General features: G+C 42.4%; 1 protein-coding gene across 6 annotated transcripts in view; it reads left to right on the forward strand.

The window, feature by feature from the left end:
- WRN (WRN RecQ like helicase) overlaps window positions 1–22,531 on the forward strand; it is a 202,690-nt gene that overhangs the window by 144,865 nt on the left and 35,294 nt on the right. For all 6 annotated transcript variants that reach the window (XM_073636942.1, XM_073636941.1, XM_073636943.1 and 3 more), the window contains 5 exons: window positions 11,450–11,624; window positions 13,148–13,329; window positions 13,749–13,850; window positions 15,635–15,727; window positions 22,316–22,457. In XM_073636942.1, the coding sequence (XP_073493043.1) occupies window positions 11,450–11,624; window positions 13,148–13,329; window positions 13,749–13,850; window positions 15,635–15,727; window positions 22,316–22,457 (694 nt within the window). The remainder of the gene's footprint in view (window positions 1–11,449; window positions 11,625–13,147; window positions 13,330–13,748; window positions 13,851–15,634; window positions 15,728–22,315; window positions 22,458–22,531) is intronic.

The following is a 22,531-nucleotide window of genomic DNA, read 5'->3' on the forward strand; positions in this document are numbered from 1 at the left end:
TAATATTTTGTCTAATTTAACAGAATGTTATGTGTATCGAGGAAATCGTCCAGCCCTTTTTTGAAAGCTGGAAACAGAAAAAAAAACTGCGGCACTTCCAATACAAGAAATAGGTGCGAACATGAAATATATGAAATTTGAATAGCATTACTGCTCTAGAAAATAGAAATAAATGAAAAATCTTAGCACATAAATTGGCCAATTCATGTGTACCTGGTAGCCACGATAAGGCTAAGTATGTTCGCATACTTAGCGTTGCAGAGTGTTGCTGTTAGTATTTTATGGAGGTAGCGGCTCCTAGTAAGCACCTGTTCACACCTATTTCTTGTTTTGGAAGTGCCCTCAGTTTTTTCTATGTGTAAGCTTTGACTGAGCACTCCACCTCTATGCCACAGGTGGTTTTAATTGCAGTAGGATCTTACTTTCCCACACACAAGCAGACGGATGTCCCTTAGAGAGGTATTCACATTGGTAGGGTCCTGACATTGAGAAACGCCTTATCATGGCTACCAGGTACACATGAATTGGCCAATTTATGCTCTAATATTTCTCATTTATTTCTCTTTTCTAGAGCTGTAATGCTATTCATATTTCATGTTTGCATCCTTAGGCTGAGTTCACACGATGTGTTTTTCATGCGTTTCCGCGGCGTTTTTGCAGTTGCGTAAACGCCGCGGAAACGCTTGAAAAACGCATGGTAGAAGGGCAGCAATGTTCCCCAATGGAAATCCGCTTGTGCTGTGCCCATGATGCGGATTTTTCCGCAGCGTAAACGCTGCGGTCAAAAATCTGCAGCATGTCAATTAATTTTGCGGAAACGCTGCTCTTTTGCCGCCATTGACTTGCATTAGACCGCATGGAATCCGCATCACTGTATATGTTGATGCGCTTTTCATGCGGTCTAATGTGCGGATGGTACCCGGGTGTGGATGAGAGGACTCTCATCCAGACCCAGGTACCATTAAAAAAAAAAGAATAAAATAAAAAATATATATATTCTCACCTTCTGACGGCCCGCGCTGCGTCCTGCCGGCTTCCCGCGCACTTCGCGGTTGAATGAAGGACCTTCGCTGACGTCAGAGTCATGTGACGGGTCACGTGACGCTGACGTCGGAAGGTCCTAAAGTCTTCACTGCCGGCAGCCGGGACCGATGAAGCAGGACACCGGGGGCCATCAGAGGGTAAAGTATAGATTTATTTTTTATTTTTTGACATCACACACTATATAAATCCATGCCGGCTGCATGGATTTATATAGTGAAGTTGACAAGCACTTTCCAAGTGATGCTAAAATCGCTTGGGAAGCGCTTGTCAACCCGCATGCGGAAGTGAAAGTGAAGACCGCTTCATTTCCGCATGTCCCTGGCAGGAAACCGCATGTACAATCCGCATGCGTTTTTTCCTGCCAGAGAGATGCAGAAACGCTCAGGAAAAAATCCTGAGCATTTCTGCATCGTGTGCACATACCCTTAGTGTTGCAGTGTGCTGCTTTGTTTGTTACCTTTTTTTGAAAGCTGTTATAGTGTCGGCCATCACTACCTCTTGTGGTCGGCATTCCACAGTCTGACTGCTCTGACTGTAAAGAACCCTTTCCTGTTTAGATGCTGGAATCGCCTTTCTTCCACCCGTAATGAGTGCCCCCTGCTCCTTAGTATGGTCTTTGGAAGGAATAAGTCATGGGCTAGTCCTTTGTACTGACCACACATGTATTTATACATGTAAATGAGATCTCCCCTGAGGCGTCATTTTTCTAAGCTAAACAGACTCAACTTTTTCCACTTCTCATCATATGAGAGGCCTTCCTCCCTTGTGATAATCTAGTTGCCCGCCTTTGAACTGACTCTAACTTCTGAATATCCTTTTTATAATGTGGAGCCCAAAACTGGATCCCATATTCCCGATGTGGCCTCACCAGTGATTTTTGGGGAATGTTTTGCTTTTTTCCTGAGCTTAGAAATTGACAGTCTGAAGAATGTAACTCCTAAATATCCATTAAGCCTCAAGGTACCCATATACCTAAGATATCTGCCCATCGACTCCCTCATAACATGGATTGAGAGTTTATTTGTTCTCTATTGGAAGAGCGGACTAATCCGCTACCAGGTGGAGAGCCATGGGTACTAAACTAGGTGGTCAACTTTTCCCATGCCAAAAGCTTTGGGTTATGCCCAATATTATTGATTGCATATTAACAGTGTAAAATAGGTGATTTTTCACTGACGCAAAAAACAGTCCAAGTTTCATCAATGTTTTGGATCCTGTTCTCATCGGTGTTTGGTCAGTTTTTACCATTAATGTTTCTTCAGTGATTTTCATGTATGAAAAAATAAATTGAAAAGCTTCTATCTATTGCAATGCACTGATACCATCTGTATTCAGTCCATGGTTTTCACGGACCTGTAGACTTCAATTGGTAATTTTGATCTGTAATGCTGATCAAAAATGGACATATTTCAATAATATTTTAGACACCCAGGATGCAAAAATACACGGACATGTAAGCAGCCCCATAAACTTTAACCCCTTCGTGACCGGAGCATTTTCCGTTTTTTTTTCTTCGTTTTTTGCCACCCTTGTTCCCAGTGCCATAACTTTTTTATTTTTCGGTCAATATGGCCGTGTGAGGGCTTATTTTTTGCGGGACAAGTTGTACTTTTGAACGCCATCACTGGTTTTACCATATCGTGTACTGGAAAACAGGAAACAAATTCCAAGTTCGGTGAAATTGCAAAAAAGGTGTAATACCACAGTTGTTTTTTGGTGTTTTTTTTACCACGTTCACTGAATGCTAAAAATGACCTACCATTATTATTCTCCAGGTTATTACGAGTTCGTAGATACCAAGCATGTATAGGTTCTTTTTTATTTAAGTGGTGAAAAAAAAATCAAAAATTTGCTAAAAAAAAAGTCGCCATTTTCTGAGACCTCTAGCCGTCTCCATTTTTCGTGATCTGGGGCCGGGTGAGGGCTTATTTTTTGCGCGCCGAGTTGACGTTTTTATTGATACCATTTTGGGGTAAATCTGATGTTTTGATCGCCCGTTATTGCATTATATTGCAATGTTGCTGCAACCAAAAAAACGTAATTCTTAGAATTTTTTTCTCTTTACGCCGTTTACCGATCGGATTCTTTCTTTTTTTATAGTGATAGATCGGGCGATTCTGAACGCGGCGATACCAGATATGTGTATGTGGGTTTTTCTTTTATTGTTTTATTTTGAATGGGGCGAAAGGGGGGTGATTTAAACTTTTATTAAAAAAATAAAAAATATATTTTTTTAAAAACATTCTTTTTTACTTTTTGCTTGCTTCTATAGTCTCCATGGGAGGCTAGAAGCAGCAATTGCCTGATCGGCTCTGCTACATACAGGCGATGAGCAGATCGCCTGTATGCAGCAGATTTGCTCACTTGGTATGAGCGCCGACCACTGGGCGGCGCTCATAGCAATCTGGACATGACAACCACAGGGTATATGTATAAATCAGCTGACATGTACCCGGTTCAGTGCGGGCTCAGCGCCGGAGCCCGCGCTGAACCGGGCCTTCCGATGTGGTGCGTACTATTATGTACCACATCAGAAAGGGGTTAATGGGTTCATTGTCCGTGAATAAACATGTATATGAATGAGGCCTTACGCCAACAAATTCCACCCAAAAATTTTATATAGTTAGGGTTCTTACAATGCTTTTGTGACATTTCAAATAATATCAGTGACCAATATAGCCATCCTTATTTTCAATACCAGTCATAAGCTTCTCATACATGGAGTCTGTCAGTTTCTTAATCTGTTGAAGAACAACTTCTTTTTGGGCAGCACCATCCACAACCTCCCAGAAACTGTTCAGAGAGGTGACTGTTTTCCTTCCTCCCACTTAAGAAGGGCCCACAGTTTCTCAATAGAGTTTAGATCATTTGAGGAAGGCGCTCTATCAACTTTAAGGATTTTACTAGCCAGGCAGTAGAGGACTTCGATGCATGTTATGGAGTATTTTCCTGCATAAAAATCATGGTTTTCTTGAAAAATGCAGACTCTTTTCACTGTTTGACTGTATCACTGCTTGAAGAAATTGACTTCTAAAAACTGGCACTAGGTTTAGAAGTTGATTTTAAGTCCATCTTCAACACAAAAGGTCCAACTAGCTCATGTTTATTAATACCAGCCCATAGCAGTCCCCCATCTCCACCTTGATGGTACCTCAGTTGAAGTGGAGGTCTGTTTCTGTTACTGATCCAGCCATGGGCCCATCCATCTGGTCCGTCAAAGTCACTCTCACCTTATCAGTCCATAAAATCTTTTAAAAACCTGTCTTCAGTTATTTCTTGGCTCACTATTGACATTTCAACTTCTGTGTCTTGTTCAGTGGTGGTCGGGTCTCAGCCTTTCTTACCTCGGCCATGTCTCTAAACACTGAACACATTGTACTTCTGGGCACTACAGGGAGGATGCAGTTCTGGAATATGACAGCACTGGAGGATAATGGGTTCCTGGTCGCTTCACGTTTGATTCTTCTCACATCTTTGGTAGTTAATGTGTGTCTTAGGGTATGTGCAGACGATCAGTAAACGCTGCGGATTGGACACAGCCCACTTGCGCTGCGTGCAATCCGCAGCGGCCAGATGTTACAGCATAGTGGATTTGATTTATAAAAATCCCATTCCCACTGTGTGTCTCCGTGTACCTGCGACTCACCCACGGAGGCGGACATGCGGCGCATCTTCACAGACCGCAGCATGTCAATTTATCTTGCGGAGTCGCTGGTCTCCGCAAGAGAAATTCTACAGTGCAATGTATAGGATGCGGTGAATCCGCATGGTTCAATGAACACACGCGGATTCACCTGTGTGCAGCACTTTGGACGCAGCATAGAGTATACTGCCTTCAAAGCGCTACGATTCCTGACGGTGTGCACCTACTCCTAATTATCTCAACATGTTTTTTTGCAACTCTATTGACTGTTTGCAACAAAACTTTTGATGGTTTTGTTATCACGCCCCAATATTTTAGCAGTTTCAAGAGTGATGCATCCCTCTGTAAGACTTGTAACAATCTCTATTTTGGCCCCTTTTGCATGGGATAAACAAGCTGCCTAATAATTCTGCACACCTTGATCAAGGGTGTTGTATCCTTAGGCCATACCCTCCCTCATTACATAAATACACATCATCTGATCTGCTTCATCCAATAAGCATTCAAGGTTATACTGCTTGGACTTGGAAAATCTGCAAAAGAATGATGATATGGTGAAAATACTCACTTGTCTAATTGTGTACACAATATAATGAAACCGGTGTACATAATTGGTAAAACTAAGCTGCATTTTTCATTTTTGGCATTGAAGCCTTACCCCATTCACTTCATTGGTGCTGAGTTTTCAATACCAGACACAATCCACAGACAGGTGTGGCACTGTTTCTAGAAGAAAGCAACCAATTTTGAGCAAGCTTGATAACAGAATTCTAGTCTTGTAAGAGGGCAAGGAAGTGTCCTTCTGTAATCAGTGGTAAATTTTTTTGTTATCTCTCACAGTCTCACCCTATATACGTACACAGTGAGTGACCTGTCACCAGGGGCGTACATAGGAATCATGGGGCCCCATAGCAGAATTCTAATTGCCCCCCCAAAATGTAAATAATTATCGTGGTCACACAAGAGCAGATCTCACAACTTTCCAGCTTTTACATAGTAATTTTCCCCCTGCTGTAGTCCTAGATCCCTCTTTCATTGCCCCATAAAGTGTCATGCCAACAAAAGTGTCCCCCAAACACAGTATGATACCCCCATGGTGAACTCCTCCACATGCGCAGTATAATGTCCCTACTGTGCCCCACCTCAACTCCCAGGGAAAAGTATGGTGACCCCAACACAGTATGATCCCCCAACTGTGACCCCTTAGAGCTAGAGAGGATGATACATAGTAAGGGAGGGTGTAATACATAAAAAAAGGTGAAACTATATAACTAAGGACAGCGCTATACATAATAAGTGAGTACACTATATACTGAGTATGCTATACATAATACGGCTACATTCCTGTATCTGTGTGCAGTGTCGGTGTGCTGCCCACTGTTACAGACGCATTGAGCATGTCCTATTCTGATCATCAAAATCGGATCAGAACAGGACAGTCTCTGACTCTCACAGATCTCATTCTCAGATCCGTGATTTTCATGGATGTGTTATGTATCTATAAAACTCTACGAGTCCGTGGACCATCCGATAAAAAATTCTGGCAGCACACGGACATTTCGCACAAATGTGAGAATGCAGCCTAAGGGATTTTACAGATAACATTATCACTCCAAGTCACACAGTGCAGATGCAGAATAATATTTACATCCAGGAACTTACTGCTAACGTCAGTTTCTGCTGCTTCTTCTCCATCTGGTCAGACCTTCATGTCGACATCTCCCAGCCACGACTCATCTTGTCACGATGATCAGTACAGCCCTAAAAATAACAAGGTCACATATATTGTATATATGCTTGTGTCTCCCCCACACTGCGCCCCTGAATACAGATATGTACCCCACCATTAATATACTATTAGCCACTTAGTAATCAAAATACAAAGTGATCACCAGCACTGTGCCCCCCATTAACTATAATCTCTGCCGCCCAATAATATAAATTATTCAGTCTCTGTGACTCTCCCCAATTAACTGTAAGGCTATGTGCACACGGAAAATATGCAAGGCTTTGCAGTACAAGCAAAGTGAAACCCCCATCATTGCTCTCTCCTAGCACCCCATCATTGCTCTCTCCTAGCACCCCCATCATTGCTCTCTCCTAGCACCCGCGTCATTGCTCTCTCCAAGCACCCCCATCATTGCTGTCTCCAGCCCCATCATTGCTGTCCCCATTGCCACCATCCCCATCATTGCTCTCCCCAGCCCCACCATCCCCATCATTGCTCTCCCCAGCTCCATCAGCCCCATCATTGCTCTCCCCAGCCTCACCATCCCCATCATTGCTCTCCCCAGTCCCACCATCCCCATCATTGCTCTCCCCAGCCCCATCATTGCTTTCCTCAGCCCCATCAGCCCCATCATTGCTTTCCTCAGCCCCATCATTGCTTTCCTCAGCCCCACCATCCCCATCATTGCTCTCCCCAGCTCCATCAGCCCCATCATTGCTCTCCCCAGCTCCATCAGCCCCATCATTGCTCTCCCCAGCCCCACCATCCACATCATTGATCTCCTCAGCCCCATCATTGCTCTCCCCATCGCCACCATCCCCATCATTGCTCTCCCCAGTCCCACCATCCCTATCATTGCTCTCCCCAGCTCCACCAGCCCCATCATTGCTCTTCCCAGCCCCATCATTGCTCTCTCCAGCTCCATCAGCCCCATCATTGCTCTCCCCAGACCCACCATCCCCATCATTGCTCTCCCCATCGCCACCATCCCCATCATTGCTCTCCCCAGCCCCATCATCCCCATCATTGCTCTCCCCCACTCCATCAGCCCCATCATTGCTCTCCCCAGCCTCACCATCCCCATAATTGCTCTCCCCATTGCCACCATCCCCATCATTGCTCTCCCCAGCCCCACTATCCCCATCATTGCTCTCCCCAGCCCCATCATTGCTTTCCTCAGCCCCATCATTGCTTTCCTCAGCCCCATCATTGCTTTCCTCAGCCCCACCATCCCCATCATTGCTCTCCCCAGCTCCATCAGCCCCATCATTGCTCTCCCCAGCTCCATCAGCCCCATCATTGCTCTCCCCAGCCCCACCATCCACATCATTGATCTCCTCAGCCCCATCATTGCTCTCCCCATCGCCACCATCCCCATCATTGCTCTCCCCAGTCCCACCTTCCCCATCATTGCTCTCCCCAGCTCCACCAGCCCCATCATTGCTCTTCCCAGCCCCATCAGCCCATCATTGCTCTCTCCAGCTCCATCAGCCCCATCATTGCTCTCACCAGACCCACCATCCCCATCATTGCTCTCCCCATCACCACCATCCCCATCATTGCTCTCCCCATCACCACCATCCCCATCATTGCTCTCCCCATCACCACCATCCCCATCATTGCTCTCCCCAGCCCCATCATTGCTCTCCTCATCCCCCTTATTGCTCTCCCCCACCTTCCCTCATTCTCCTGTTCCTCTCCCCAGCGTTTTAAGTAAAAAATAAAAAAAAACTTACCTCTCAGCACTCTCTCCTGCAGCATTCTCCTAGTTGCTGGCAACTTTCTTCCTGAACCAGGCGAGCGCTGCATGATGATGTCATCAAGCTGCACGCGTCTGTGTCAAGGAGGAAGCAGAGAACGGATCCCTCCAGCTCCGCTGCCATTTTCCTCCTGTCAGCCACAGAGCTGCAGGGATCGCTCCATGCCCACCGCGTGCAGGGAGCAGCTGCATCGGCGGCGGTATGTCCTCCCCTGGACTTCTATGGGGCCCCCTCGCGTCACGGGCCCCATAGCATTCGCATGGCCTGCCGCCATTGGCGGTATGCCACTGCCTGTCACTCAAGGGGAGCAGGCTTGGAAAAGTCGCCCGGTCCTGGCTTTTCTGACTAGTCATCTGACGGCTTGGTCAGAGTCAAACATAAAATCATGCAGTGTCTAATACATGCTACCCGGTGGATCGATCAGCATGTATCGGCTATGAGGTTCTCTTTAAGTGCTCAAATGTAAGTGTGAAATCTGCAACGCTTGCAGTGAGCGTGAGAGAATTCTCCTGCTGAAGCGCAGAGCGCAGGAGAATTCTGTCAGTGACGTGCATGAGGTGAGCTCATGTCCAATGAACTCCGCTCACCTCATGCACGTCACTGACAGCGTGGAAAAATTCTCCTGCTCTCAGCGCTTGAGCAGGAGAATTTTCCCACGCTGTCAGTGACGTGCATGAGGTGAACTGAGTTCATTGGACATGAACTCGGCTCATCTGGATGCTGTCACATCCAGACACTGAGGAGCGCAAGCATGCCTGGCCTTCTCTGTCTCTGCGGCATGGCAAGCTGGATGGCAGCGTTCTGTTGCGATCCAGCCTGTCATGTCAATGTAGCAGTGCTGAAGCTGTCGTGGGAACCATGGAAAGGTAAGGATGATGTTGCTTTATTATTTTACTTTTATTACAGAAGACATTGACTTCAGCTGGAATGGGCGTGATGATAAGTATGGTTTAATTTAGAACATTAAAAAATTGTGTGTTTATTTCAATTAAAGGACTTTATTCTGGGTGTTTGTGTTTTTTTTTTTACTTTGACTATGGGGTTAGTAATGGGGGTGTCTTATAGACGCCTCTCCATTACTAACCTGGGCTTGATGTCAGCTGGCATTATAAGCTGACATCAACCCCAGCCCTATTACCCCCTGCCACCGCTACAGGGCAGTGGGAAGAGCGAGGCTAAGTGCCAGAATTGGCGCATCCTATGGATGCGCCATTTCTGGGGCGGCTGACGGCTGGTGTTTCTAGCCTGGGAGGGGGCCAATATTCATGGCACCCTTCCTGGGCTATTAATATCAGCCCCCAGCTGTCTGCCTAGCCTTTGCTAGCTATTAAAATAGGGGGGACCCCACGTCATTTTTTTGCGGGGGTTCCCCATTTTAATAGCTAGTACAGGCTAGGTATTCAGCTGGGGGCTGATATTAGTAGCCTGGGAAGCTCCGTGGGTATTACCCCCTTCCCAGGCTTCAAACATCTGCCCCAGCCGTCTGCTTAACCTCCGCTAGAGCCTAAAATTACGGGGAACCCCACGCCAATTTTTTTTAAATAAATCCTTTATTTTAACACTAAATGACAAGTACAGTAATCAACACTGTCACTGTACTTCATATATATGTGACTGACATGTTTCTATCTATCTAATCTATGTGTGATGCTCTATTCTTTCTATTCTAAATTGTCGGGTACCGCTGCTGAATTGCCGGCCGGCTTTTTTAAAGAGACTGTGCATGAAAACATTATTATTTTTTTTAATAAATCCTTTACACTAAATGACAAGTACAGTAAGCAACACTGTCACTGTACTTCTTATATATGTGACTGACATGTTTCTATCTATCTAATCTATGTGTGATGCTCTATTCTTTCTGTTGTAAATTATCGGGTACCAGTGTATGCCGCTGCTGAATTGCCGGCCGGCTTTTTTAAAGAGACGGTGCATGAAAATACTATTATTTTTTTTAATAAATCCTTTAACACTAAATGACAAGTACAGTAAGCTGAGCGCTTGTCATCCTTCAGAGACACTGCAGAGCGCAGGCATTATGGGAACTTCCGATTCCGGTATTCAATATTCCAAAAGTATCGGAACTCCGTATCGGAACTCCGATACAGCGAATATCGGTCGATACCCGATATTTTAGTATCGGAATGCTCAACACTAGTCACAAGTCATCCTGCTATTTTCTGATTGCCTCTGAGATGCTGATCATAGCTATCGTTCTGTAGTCATTGGTAGGAGCAAACCTGTTAACGCCCATTGAGATAATCAGTAAGATTTAAGCACTTACAATCATTTCGTAGTGCATGAAGTCATTTATGCGAGTGAAAAAAAATTATTGTTGATTTTATATAAAGCAATGGAAATGGAAACCATTTTGTTGTTTCAGTGTGAACTCTGTGAATAACTTTTGATTGAGGGAATAAACTTTTGAATATGCACGATTTCTTTACACAATTATCGTGAAATCTTAAAGCTTGTCTGCTACTGTGTTTAGATGGTTTCTCCCAGTCGTGGCGTTGATCTTACACGATTATCGATATTGTCTAAATGGGCCTCTTAGGTTCAGTAACGGTACGTGCACACAACATCTATTATACTCAGATGAAACCGCTGAGTCTTTCAAGCAGAAGGCGAATCAGGAAACTCTGGCAGTTTTTCTCCTGAGGCTTCTTTTCTGTGTTGTTTCTTTGGTCGTTCCCTTACTCTTTTTTTCGGATTTTTGTTTTCAGCCGGTTGTATTTTGGAGGGTATCCCTTTGATTTTGTGCAGTCTATATTATAATTATGTTTTCCTTTTCTTTTTTTTTTCTCCACTCCATTGATTAATAAAAAAGAAAAACCCAGCTAGCCTTTTTTTTTATGCAAAAACGATAGCAAAATCTCCAAAAGGTGTCTGCATGACGTTTTTTTGAGCTTTCCCATTCACTTGCATTGTAAAGTACTGAGCCAAGCGTTAGAAGAATGGACATGTAACGTCTTTTAACCTTTTTTTTGGCAGCTTTCGATTCCAGAAGCGGTTAACAGACATGCAAAAGCCTGATCATATGAACAGCAAGTCGTTTTTACTTAGAAATGCTTATGTTCATTCTTTTGAGCGTTGAAAAAAAACCGTTGTGTGCACATACTCTTAACAAAGACACCAGACATTGACCATGGTATTTAGCATAGATTATAAGGGGTTAAACAGAAAAGCTAAGAAAAGTGTGAAAACTTTTGATATTTATCTTGGTTGTAGTAATAAGGGATACTATTTTAAACCTTTTATTTCTGCTCATAGGCCTGGCTGGGAATTTGAAGGTGCTGCTATTGTCTATTGCCCCTCCAGAAAAACGTCAGAACAGGTCACTGCCGAATTATTGAAGCTGGGCATTTCGTGTGATACCTATCATGCTGGTATGGGGATCAAAGCTAGAAGAGACGTACATCATCGCTTTATGCGAGATGAAATACAGGTACAGCTGTGGCTTTCTTGTTTCACTTGCAATGTTATACAAGAATCAGATACACTGCTGTATTCCAGTTGAACCTTTGGTTCATTCATATACATAGAAAACCTAAATTACACAAGTTATATGTAATTGGATTGACTATTGTTACTATGTTCAGATATTTGTTCATCTAATTATGCTGGTTTTGCAGAGCCAAGATGTATAAATAACTCATGCTTAATGCTTCTTAAGGTTGGGGGGTGGAAAATTGTGTTTCTCCAATGTTTGTCTGGTTGTTGTTGTTTTTCCTTTTTTTTTTCCTTTGTGTAATTCTTTATAAAAATCAAAAAACGTTTGATTAAAAAAAAAAAGAAAACCTAAATAAATTTTTCCACTGATTTTATATTTATTCAATCCACAGTATAGGTGACAAATATTAGATTGGTGTGTGTTCAACTAATGAAAGTCACAATAATCATTATAATGAGTCATCACGCCCTACACGTTCTCCCTGGTTAGGGCAATAAATTGTGCGGAGTGAAGAGTAACTGGTCTGCAAGCTAAGGAAATTGCTTGGGCACCTTGAACTCCCAATTAAAAAAAAAAAATAGCCAACTGTTCAGATGATTTTGTAGACATCTGGAGCCATGGACAATCATAGGAACTGTCCCTACCTACAACAATCTAAATTTGTGAGTTCTGTATAACCACACCCCCACCATCGATTGGCAGCTTTCTGCCTATGCACAGTGTATACAGAAAGCTGCCAATCAGTGGTGTGGGTGAGGTCATACAGAGCTCAGCATTCAGAGAACTGCCAGATCTACAGCAGTTAAAACAGTTATTTTATTAAAACTGCTGCAAGCAGCCCAGTAAGTATAATATTGTGCACCAGATTTTGTCTGGACTTTGCAATAAAACAGTTTTTTCATGCATTGAGTTGTCAATGAGCCCTGCAGTTTCTGATGGCAAGTTGGTGTCCAGAAACTGGTGAGGAACATTTAAAAGTTAGTTTTATCCGGGGGAAGAAAGAGTAGAATGGAGATTGGATTAAGGGTGGAGTTATTTTTTTTCTAATCCAGTTGTTCTGTGACAACCATTGTATATTGAAGATATTCTAACTTGAGGCCATGACTCTATAGAGAACTAGTAATTATTTCTAAAACCTTCAAAATGTCACCCAAAATAAGAATGATGGTTAAAGAATCTAATACAGATATAACAAGTCTATCCATATAAAAGTCAGAGCTGCGGGTGGATGTGATGAATCGGTGTACAGTGTAATGGGAGAATACGATATAGCCACTCATTGTAGCCCACAGCTGTAGAGTACTTGTCAGAGATGCGATACTACACCACCAATCAGAATGTAGCCCAGGAAAGACCATTTTATGTTGAATATATGGTAACCTGAGGCCATTAAAGTTTAGGGGGGGTCCACTGTGAAATGACCTATTTTCTGCATTGATGTAATATGGCAATTTGTTTTCTGAAACCAAGGTACCTCTTGTTGAGTAATAATGACCAGTGTGCTCTGCACTTTCTAGTGCGTTGTGGCGACTGTTGCATTTGGCATGGGTATCAATAAGCCAGACATCCGTAAAGTAATCCACTACGGAGCTCCTAAAGAAATGGAATCCTACTATCAAGAAATTGGTAGAGCCGGTAGAGATGGTCTCCCTAGTAGTTGCCATGTTTTATGGGCTCCCACGGATATGAAGTTTAACAGGTAAGTAGGATGATTGATAAAGCACATAATGGTGCACCAGAATTAATAGCCTGACTAGTCATGATAACAATAAATTGCCGAGAATAAAAATGTCTCATTCTGTGAGAAAAAAAAAGATTGTGCTATGTTCTGTTGCATTCTGTGTTCCAAAGAATATCTCCATTGGAAGCATTGCTAATACAGTGCCCCTTGGAGGTCTGCTACGGCTGCATCTTGGCGTGCCCACGGCTCTTTAGTATAGGACTGTGGGGATTTTGCATGTTGCTATTAAGGCTTTGCTATCTCCGTGAGCTAACACATGAACGAATATTTATGTTTTTTTATTTTTTTTTAGACTACTTAAATATATAACAAATTAGTGTATGCATAAATGATGTGTTAGAAATGTACTGAGATATTGTTTTTTTTTCTTTTTTTAGGCACATGCTCAGTGAAATACAAAATGAAGGTTTTCGAGAGTACAAGCTGAAAATGTTAGCAAAGATGGAAAAATACCTTAATTCAAGTAGCTGCAGGCGGAAGTATGAAACTTTTTTAAAAAGAAAATGTATTTGACTTTTATATCCCGTCTTGTAATTGTTTCATGTTCAGTGGCCCTCAGCATTGGAGAGTGCGCAATCTGAACCAGTGGCATGATAATGCTGCTTGTCCGAACTGTCACCCATCAGGAGCTAAATGTCTCCTATAGGATGTAAGCCGCAAGGGCAGGGTTATCTCCTCTCTGCACTAGTCTGTCATTGTTAGCTTGTTCACTGTAATTTATATCTATATCCTGTATGCAATCCCTTCTGATGTACAGCACCATGGAATCAATGCTGCTCTAAAAATAAATAATACTAACAATAGGACAGAAGAACAAAGAGGAGGACAACCCTTTAAATGAAATTAGGGTTACAGAACATGAAGAAAAATACAGCACTGATCAGAAGCAGTGGCCGGCAAAATGCACTACTATTACATCTAGTCACTGACCGGTAAACAATCTCTACCTTAAATTTTTCTCCCAGCCATTACTTACCGTACCAGAGTTTATTGTCTAGTCATTTTAGTTTCCGACCTTTTCCTTTATCTTCCTCACCCCAAAAAAATAACTGTAGGCAGGTAGTGCCCTAAACAGTAATTTGTGCCACATCATGCCCCCAAAAATAATGGTGCTAAGGAAAATCTATACAGAAATACTACATTCCTAACCCTGTATCCACATCGTACACAATGATGCAAGCTACATGCTCCTCGTGGCCTGTAGCCTGAGCAAGATGGTGCAGTCCCGTGAGTTAATACCTTTGCTCCTGCTCTGAAGGCCTGCATTTTTCTTAGCCACAAGTGGTCTACCGGGGGTAAGTGATGTGGCACATAACTGAAGGCTTCCAAGCTCTACCCAGTCTTTATCTCAGGTCTGCTCCAAAGCCCCTTATAACCTGACAACAGCTCTATGGGCTATTTTTATTGTTCAAACCTCTAATCCAGCAAAAATGGGAATGCTGTTTCTTTTCCATTTAAATTTTAACAATTGCTTTATTTTTCTTCCATAAATCAATAGTACACATGAAAATAAGAAACTTTGTAATATATCCTATTAGAGAAATCTGCTTCTTTCTTCTCCTGGACTCATCTTTCAGTCTCAATAGCCTCAATTCACAGGAAAAATGTGTTCAGTGAATACAAAGTTTCCCATTACTGAGATAGGAGATTACAGTTGGTGCTCATAAAGTTCTATGGAAAGGGAGGAGCCAGTTGCAGACCCAGACATTCTGATGCAAGTTTTCCTGGAACAACAGTTATAGAAAGCAAAATATTAGGTTTTGAAAATAGCTTGTTGAGAGGAACAATGCGAGTTGTGCAGCTGCAATGCCCAATATGTAAAGGCATCACCTATGAGTTATTTCCATTTTACACAGGAGGGAGTTTGTATTTGAATATAATAAGGGACATCACACAACAACTGGTGTCTGTAATGGGTTTCGCTTGACCACTGATAATATACTAATGCACTTGTACAGTAGGATGTCTTGTGATTTCCTTATTGACAACCAGAAGGCAGACTATTGCTGAGTGTCACTGTTTATATTGTATATTTTTTTCCGTTTCAATGTTGGAAACTTTGTCCGGTTTCTATACTGCATGGACTTGTGTGTGTTTTTTTCGTTGAGAATGACATCACCGTCTGTGAATTACACACAGCCAAATAATTGTGTCCCCCCAGATTCAATTAATGAAGATAATTTTAGCCCATTGTTGTCTACATTCAATTTAACATGTAAATTCTTGTTCTTTTGTATTCACCTCACATTGTTCCCTCGTGTAGGATCATCTTGTCTCATTTTGAAGACAAACAACTCCGCAAGGTCTCTTCTGGCATCATGGGAACTGAAAAATGTTGTGATAACTGCAAGACCAGGTAAATGATCTCATGAGGCTAATTCCTGGACAACTACACATTTCTACTATTTCTGAGAACTATTGGATCCTTGAAAACACACAAAGAAATCAAATAAGGCTACAGCCCCTCATACACATGGTTTGGCTGGCAGCTATCTTCTCGGCTTTCTCGCCCAAGCGCTCCTGTGTTCTCTAAGAGAGAGCCTCTGCCAGATATCTCTGGCGGCAGCTTATTTTTAGGAGAACAAAAGGATCGGTAGTCCAATCAAAAAAGTGTAAAAGCCATCCCACCACAACATGGTGTACCCAATCAGGATGGCACTATCTCTAGTGACTCTCCTCTCTGTCTGCCTATTAAAGTCTCAATTATATGGGGGCTGAGACAGGATCCATGATTGACTGTGTATAACCTGTCGGGGTAAAACTGGGTAGATAAAGGTGCACAGCACGAGACGGGTGGGCAGGCACTCTCCCAATATATTTAAACAAGTATTTATACAAGCAGAGCTCTAGTATTAAAGTAATATACAGATGCACATATACCCTGTGGCCAAACACAACAAAGTTACATAGGTTGAAAAAGACCCATGTCCATAAAATTAAAAATTTCTCTACCAATTAGAAATTGTCAGCCGAGCACATTGGTATCTAGTTTGATGTGTATGGGCTGCTTAAGCTTCAAATAAGTTGCAAAGTTATTCAGTTTTGCAGGATCTATTATAAAGCTGCGTTCACACTAGTGTTTTTATTTCCATCTTACTGATCCGACAAAGCAGAAAAAATGAAAATAAACCGTTCACTTACAGGACTCATTCATTTGAATGGGTTTTTTATTAAAAAAATATGTTTGCATCTGTTCCATCTGCTTCCCCTTTTTTGGGCAGACAGAAAAAACATGGTCTGACGAAGATTTTTTTCCATCATAAAAATGAACAGCAGACAGCGCAGATAATTTTTTTCGTTTTACAGTTTAGTTAATGTGAAACAGATCATAATGGATAGTCATCTGTTAAAGGATCCATTTTTAAGCACTGTGCATGCCCAGAAAATTGGAAATTGTCTCTTCTGAGAGAAAGAGAACTAGAACTCTAGTGCCACCTATAGAGTTCTAGTTCTCTTCCTCTCTGAAGAGACAAGTTGCATATTTCTCAGAGGAGCATTGCGGCTTAAAAAGTCTCCTCACCTTGACATGCTTAACATGTCACTCCTCCGCAAGGACAAAAATTACCCCTTAGATACCATAAAATTGGAGGCATTCAGAGACCTCTCTAGTAAAAACAGATCCCATCAAAATGGAGCAAAAACAGATCCAACTAGAAATCAGTTATTACATGAATCCATTTAAAAACAAACATTGGCTTCAGTTGCTGACTGAGATGTGTTTTTGTTCCGTTCCATTTTTATCTATAATTGTATTTGTTATAAAATGTTCCTAAACACTAGTGTAAACTTAACGTAAGCTGATTTTGTTGCCAAAATTTTACAAGTTTATACTGCATGATCAGTGGAAACTGTGGAAAGGTAAATATTTACCGATCAGCTTTTTTTATGCTGCAATCAGGCGGTCTGTTTGGACCGCCCAATTGCAGCACTACGCGACCGCCAGTCGGTAAATATTTACGTATCCACAGTCATACAATAATAGCCTGTTTACACAGGCAGATTGCAGTAAACTATGTTCACTGAGTGATCTATAATAGATTGTTTGGTGAGCATAGGCTGCCATTGTTCTCGGCACTGAGAGTCCTGTTGCACCGCGTAGAACGTTGATCTTTTATGTAGCACATAGATCATTTCACTCAGTGACATAGCGTTTTGCTCTTGTATGATCAGCAGCTTGTTTAGACTACAATGGATGGAGTGCACAATCATGATAATCTTAGTGTAAATGGACCCATAGAAACTTGACAGCTTAATACGCGTAGAAAACATGGGTGAGCAGATTTCATGGGCCCTATGTCTTATGAGGTGCTCCATTTCATACATTCCTCACTGGATTTGGATGCAGAATTCCTTGCATAAATGTTAATGTTTATCCATCTAGTAAAAGCCATGAAAAGATACAACGAACTATAGGCACAGTTTATGTTGTAAGCCCATTGTCTATAAAGTGGTTTTCCACAACGGGTCCATTCAGACTTCTGCTCTTATGAGGTGTAGCGGACTCCGGCTCTGGTGATTTGTGGGATCATAGTAGATAGATCCTTACTGATCTTGCATTTATGACTAGTCCAGTGAATAAGCGATTAATTGCGTCAAACTAGAATACTCCACAACTACCTGAAGAGTTTGTGTCAAAACATTAACCTGTCACAAAGGCACAACCAAGTGGTGTGAACAAAACCACACCATGAAAAAAGGAACAATCTCGCCTGTAAAGTTTTACTCCTGGGTCCTGGAGAAGTTCTTTCAGCTAGCATTTGTGTATTTTAAGGGGGGAGGGGGGCTTTACCATGCACTAGCCATACATTACTCCACATACAGGAACTATGTTGCCACAGATGCTCCCAAATACTCCCATTTACACTGCAAGATAATCGTGAAGCGAGCGTTTTTAGCAACACTAACTCAGTATTATCTTGCAGTGTAAATGCCCTTTAAGAGTCACAATAATACATAAAGGAGTAATTTCATCTGAGACATTTTCGTGGATTCCACCTGTGGCCATTTAGCCATCTGATCCAGATAAATGTATGGTATATCTGGTGGGTGTACCATAAATGTTTCAGATGGGAATATCCCACTAACAAAATTTTGGGTACAACTCATGAATTGTGTTATTGTTTAGTATTTAAAACAGGGATTCAAGAAAGCACCGAGTCGTCTATATTAGTCATCATCTACATCTCGATTTGAATGGATTGCCAAGTTCAGAAAATCTATTTTCAAATTCTGTAATAGGGTGTTAAGATAGATGGCTGCCATTCTAGGACCCGTAAGCCAGAGCAGACAGTGGCCAAATTTCTCTAAAGGACTCCATACAAATTAGACTATATTCGGAGTCAGCCAACAGTCTGTGATGAAAGATCCACCAGGTCCAATTTCATACTGCCAATCTTTTAGATCTCCTGAGATAAGGCACCGAGGAGTCTGGCAGCTGCTCTCTCATAAATAACATAGGAGCGCTTAGCTAAGGTAAGCCACAGAGGAGTCTGGCAGTGGCTCTCTCATAACATAGGAGTGCTTAGCTGAGATAAGCCACAGAGGAGTCTGGCAGTGGCTCTCTCATAAATAACATAGGACGGCTTAGCTAAGGTAAGCCACAGAGGAGTCTGGCAGTGGCTCTCTCATAACATAGGAGTGCTTAGCTGAGATAAGCCACAGAGGAGTCTGGCAGTGGCTCTCTCATAAATAACATAGGAGCGCTTAGCTGAGATAAGCCACAGAGGAGTCTGGCAGTGGCTCTCTCATAAATAACATAGGAGCGCTTAGCTGAGGTAAGCCACAGAGGAGTCTGGCAGCGGCTCTCTCATAAATAACATAGGAGCGCTTACCTAAGGTAAGCCACAGAGGAGTCTGGCTGTGGCTCTCTCATAAATAACATAGGAGCGCTTAGCTGAGGTAAGCCACAGAGGAGTCTGGCAGCGGCTCTCTCATAAATAACATAGGAGCGCTTACCTAAGGTAAGCCACAGAGGAGTCTGGCTGTGGCTCTCTCATAAATAACATAGGAGCGCTTAGCTGAGAGAAGCCACAGAGGAGTCCGGTAGTGGCTCTCTCATAAATAACATAGGAGCGCGCTTACCTAAGGTAAGCCACAGAGGAGTCTGGCAGTGGCTCTCATAAATAACATAGGAGTGCTTAGCTGAGATAAGCCACAGAGGAGTCTGGCAGTGGCTCTCTCATAAATAACATAGGTGCGCTTAGCTGAGATAAGCCACAGAGGAGTCTGGCAGTGGCTCTCTCATAAATAACATAGGAGCTCTTAGCTGAGATAAGGCACCGAGGAGTCTGGCAGTGGCTCTCTCATAAATAACATAGGAGCGCTTAGCTAAGGTAAGCCACAGAGGAGTCTGGCAGCGGCTCTCTCATAAATAACGAAGGAGGTCTTAGCTGACATGAACGCTCTAATGTGGGGGAGGCGGGAGAGATGGCTGTCAGCCAAAATATAGGTTGAGCAATCATTTGTGTATGGAAGGCTTAACAGAGGTCACAGCATGTCATCATGATATAGATAGCCCATTAATTGGAAACTGCGTAACATGTTATTACAGTTGTGGTGGGGTTGTAAAGGAATTGAAAATGAACCCAACACGAGATACCATGTTCCTGTGATCTTTAAGGGATCCAACAGAATAAACTGCTTTATGTTATGTGTAATTAAATATAATTTTCATTCATTACGTCAGCCATTTTTTGTTAATATGAATGTTAAATTACAGTTAATGTGCTTCCATTTCTGGATTCTTTCCATACATGTAAATAATCTGCTCATTTTGTTGATGGCACATTAGTGATTGTCTCGGGCAGACAGCCAGATTATTGCTGCAGCTTCCAGAAGACTAGACTACTAATGTGAGATTTGTTTCCGTATGAGGTTCTGCAAGTGTCAAATGTAATCATAAATGTAGTTTTTATCATGTGTATAGATTGTAACAGTTTTATTGCAATTTTGGCAAATGCAACCGCAAGACATTGTAAACCCCTTGTAACAGTTTGTGCATATGGCGTATTTTTGAAGCACAAGACCCTTAAGGAAAATGCCTGCGGTGTTTTTCCCGAATCGTCCTTTTTGGCGTCGTCTTATATTTTTTTTGCAGCGGCTCTGTTGCCAGTCCCTTTTTTTTTTTTCTTTAATTCTATGTATAAGATAGTGACGGATTCCAAGCAGAAGTCACCTGAAGAATAGACTGGTCACTTCTTTTTGCTGCTTCACAGCTTTTGAAGACTGAAACTGTTAAAAGAAGTTGCAAAAGACAGAAAATATGCACAGCTAGTCTTTCTAACATTGCTATGCATGTGTTCATTGTTTTATTGTTTTTTTTATCGTGTTTTCAGGAGGGTTCCAGGCGGAATCCACCAGAAAAACACAAACCCTCAGGCTGTGTGCCCACTATGCATTTTTCAAGCGTTTTTGCCGCGGAATTTCCGCAGCGAAAATGCTTAAAAAACGCTTGGTAATACGTTCCCCATGGTCCCCAATGATAATCCGCATGTGCTGTGCACATGCTACAGAAATTTCCGCTGCGGATTATCATTGCAGAAAAATCCGCAGCATGTCCATTATTTTTGCGGAAACGCGGCGTAATTGCCGCCATTGACTTGCATTGAATTGCATAATATCCGCATAACTACATGTGCACATGCAGATATTAAGCGATTCAATGTGCGGATGGTACCCGAGTCTGGAGAAGAGGAGACTCATCCAGTCCTGGGTACCATAGTACCTGGAAAACAAAAGAATTTAAAATAAACATTATACTCCCCTTTTGATGGCCCCAGGTCTTCTCTCCTGTGCGTCGTGGCTCCCCGGTGTCTCGCGATGGTGTTAAAGGACCAACCTTCCATGACGTCATTTAGTCATGGGACAGGTGAAGCGACCGCTGACATCAGCGGTCGCGTGACCTGTCACATGACTAAATGACGTCATGGAAGGTCTTTTTACACCCCCGCGAGCCACCAGAGAGCCAGGACGCATCGGAAAGAAGACCGCGGGGCACCAGAAGGTGAGTATAATGTTTATTTTTTTATTTTTTACCATTTTTATTCTTTTTTTAACTATTAACTTGGTCACACTATATAAATCCATGCCGGTTGCATGGATTTATATAGTGTGACCAAGTCATCAAGCACTTTTCCAAGTGATGCTAAAATCGCTTGGAAAAGCGCTTGATAAACCCACATGCAGAAATGCATGCAAAAACACTTGACAAACGCTTCTACCTGGCAGGAAAAATGCATTTAAAATCCACATGCGCAGCAGCATTTCTGCATCGTGGGCACTTAGCCTAAGAGTAGAATATCTGCTTTAATTACATGAAATTTTCTTTCAAAATATATATCTGAGAGCACCGTGATGTAGGGGCTGAGAGTCTCATTGCAGCAATGTGTCATTTACTGGGCTGTGTTTTGCTGTTTTAATACAATCAATGTTTTCTCAGCAGGAGATGATCACTACAGGACAACTGGCCTCCTTCCTCTTAGTCCACTCCCCATTCCTCTGATTACCAGCTCTGTCACTATACAATGTACACAGAAAGCTGAGGTGTGGGCGAGGTTATACACCGCTCAATAACGGAGCTCTTCTAGGTCTGCAGCAGAGAAAACTGTAATTGTATTGTTTTTACTGCAGCACCCAGTAAAGTAAGTGACACATCGCTGGCATCAGGGTCTCTGTCCCTACACCATGCTGCCCTCAGATTACATAACAAAAGCCTGCTGACCGATTCCCCTTTAAAACGTTTTTATTTTAATTGACATAATTTGTTATCTCTGTTCTTTGCTCATATGTTTAATTTTGTGATGTTCCAACTTATCTAGTAGGTCTGATCTGAAAAACCTTTGGTTCATAGGATGCTGGCCTTTTTACTATATTTTCTTACACTGCCTGAAAAGAAAAAAAAAGTTATTTTCCTCTATTCAGACTGTCCGTTTGTTATTACCTTTAGATTGAGGCACAACATTTCAATTACTGATCAGGAAGACAGTCTCCAAGATTTTGGTCAGCAAGCCTTCCTGTTAATATCTGCAGTCGAAGCTTTAGGGGAAAAATTTGGAACCGGTGTCCCGGTCTTATTTCTCCGCGGTTCCGTGAGTATATGATTTTACAATATCACATGATGCCTTCTTTGGGACTGATATATTAAATAATGGCCCCTTCACAC

The sequence above is a fragment of the Phyllobates terribilis genome, unplaced genomic scaffold (assembly GCF_046119375.1).
Source record: "Phyllobates terribilis strain yellow unplaced genomic scaffold, ASM4611937v1 Scaffold_1__5_contigs__length_1240528914, whole genome shotgun sequence".
Classification (NCBI taxonomy): Eukaryota; Metazoa; Chordata; class Amphibia; order Anura; family Dendrobatidae; genus Phyllobates; species Phyllobates terribilis.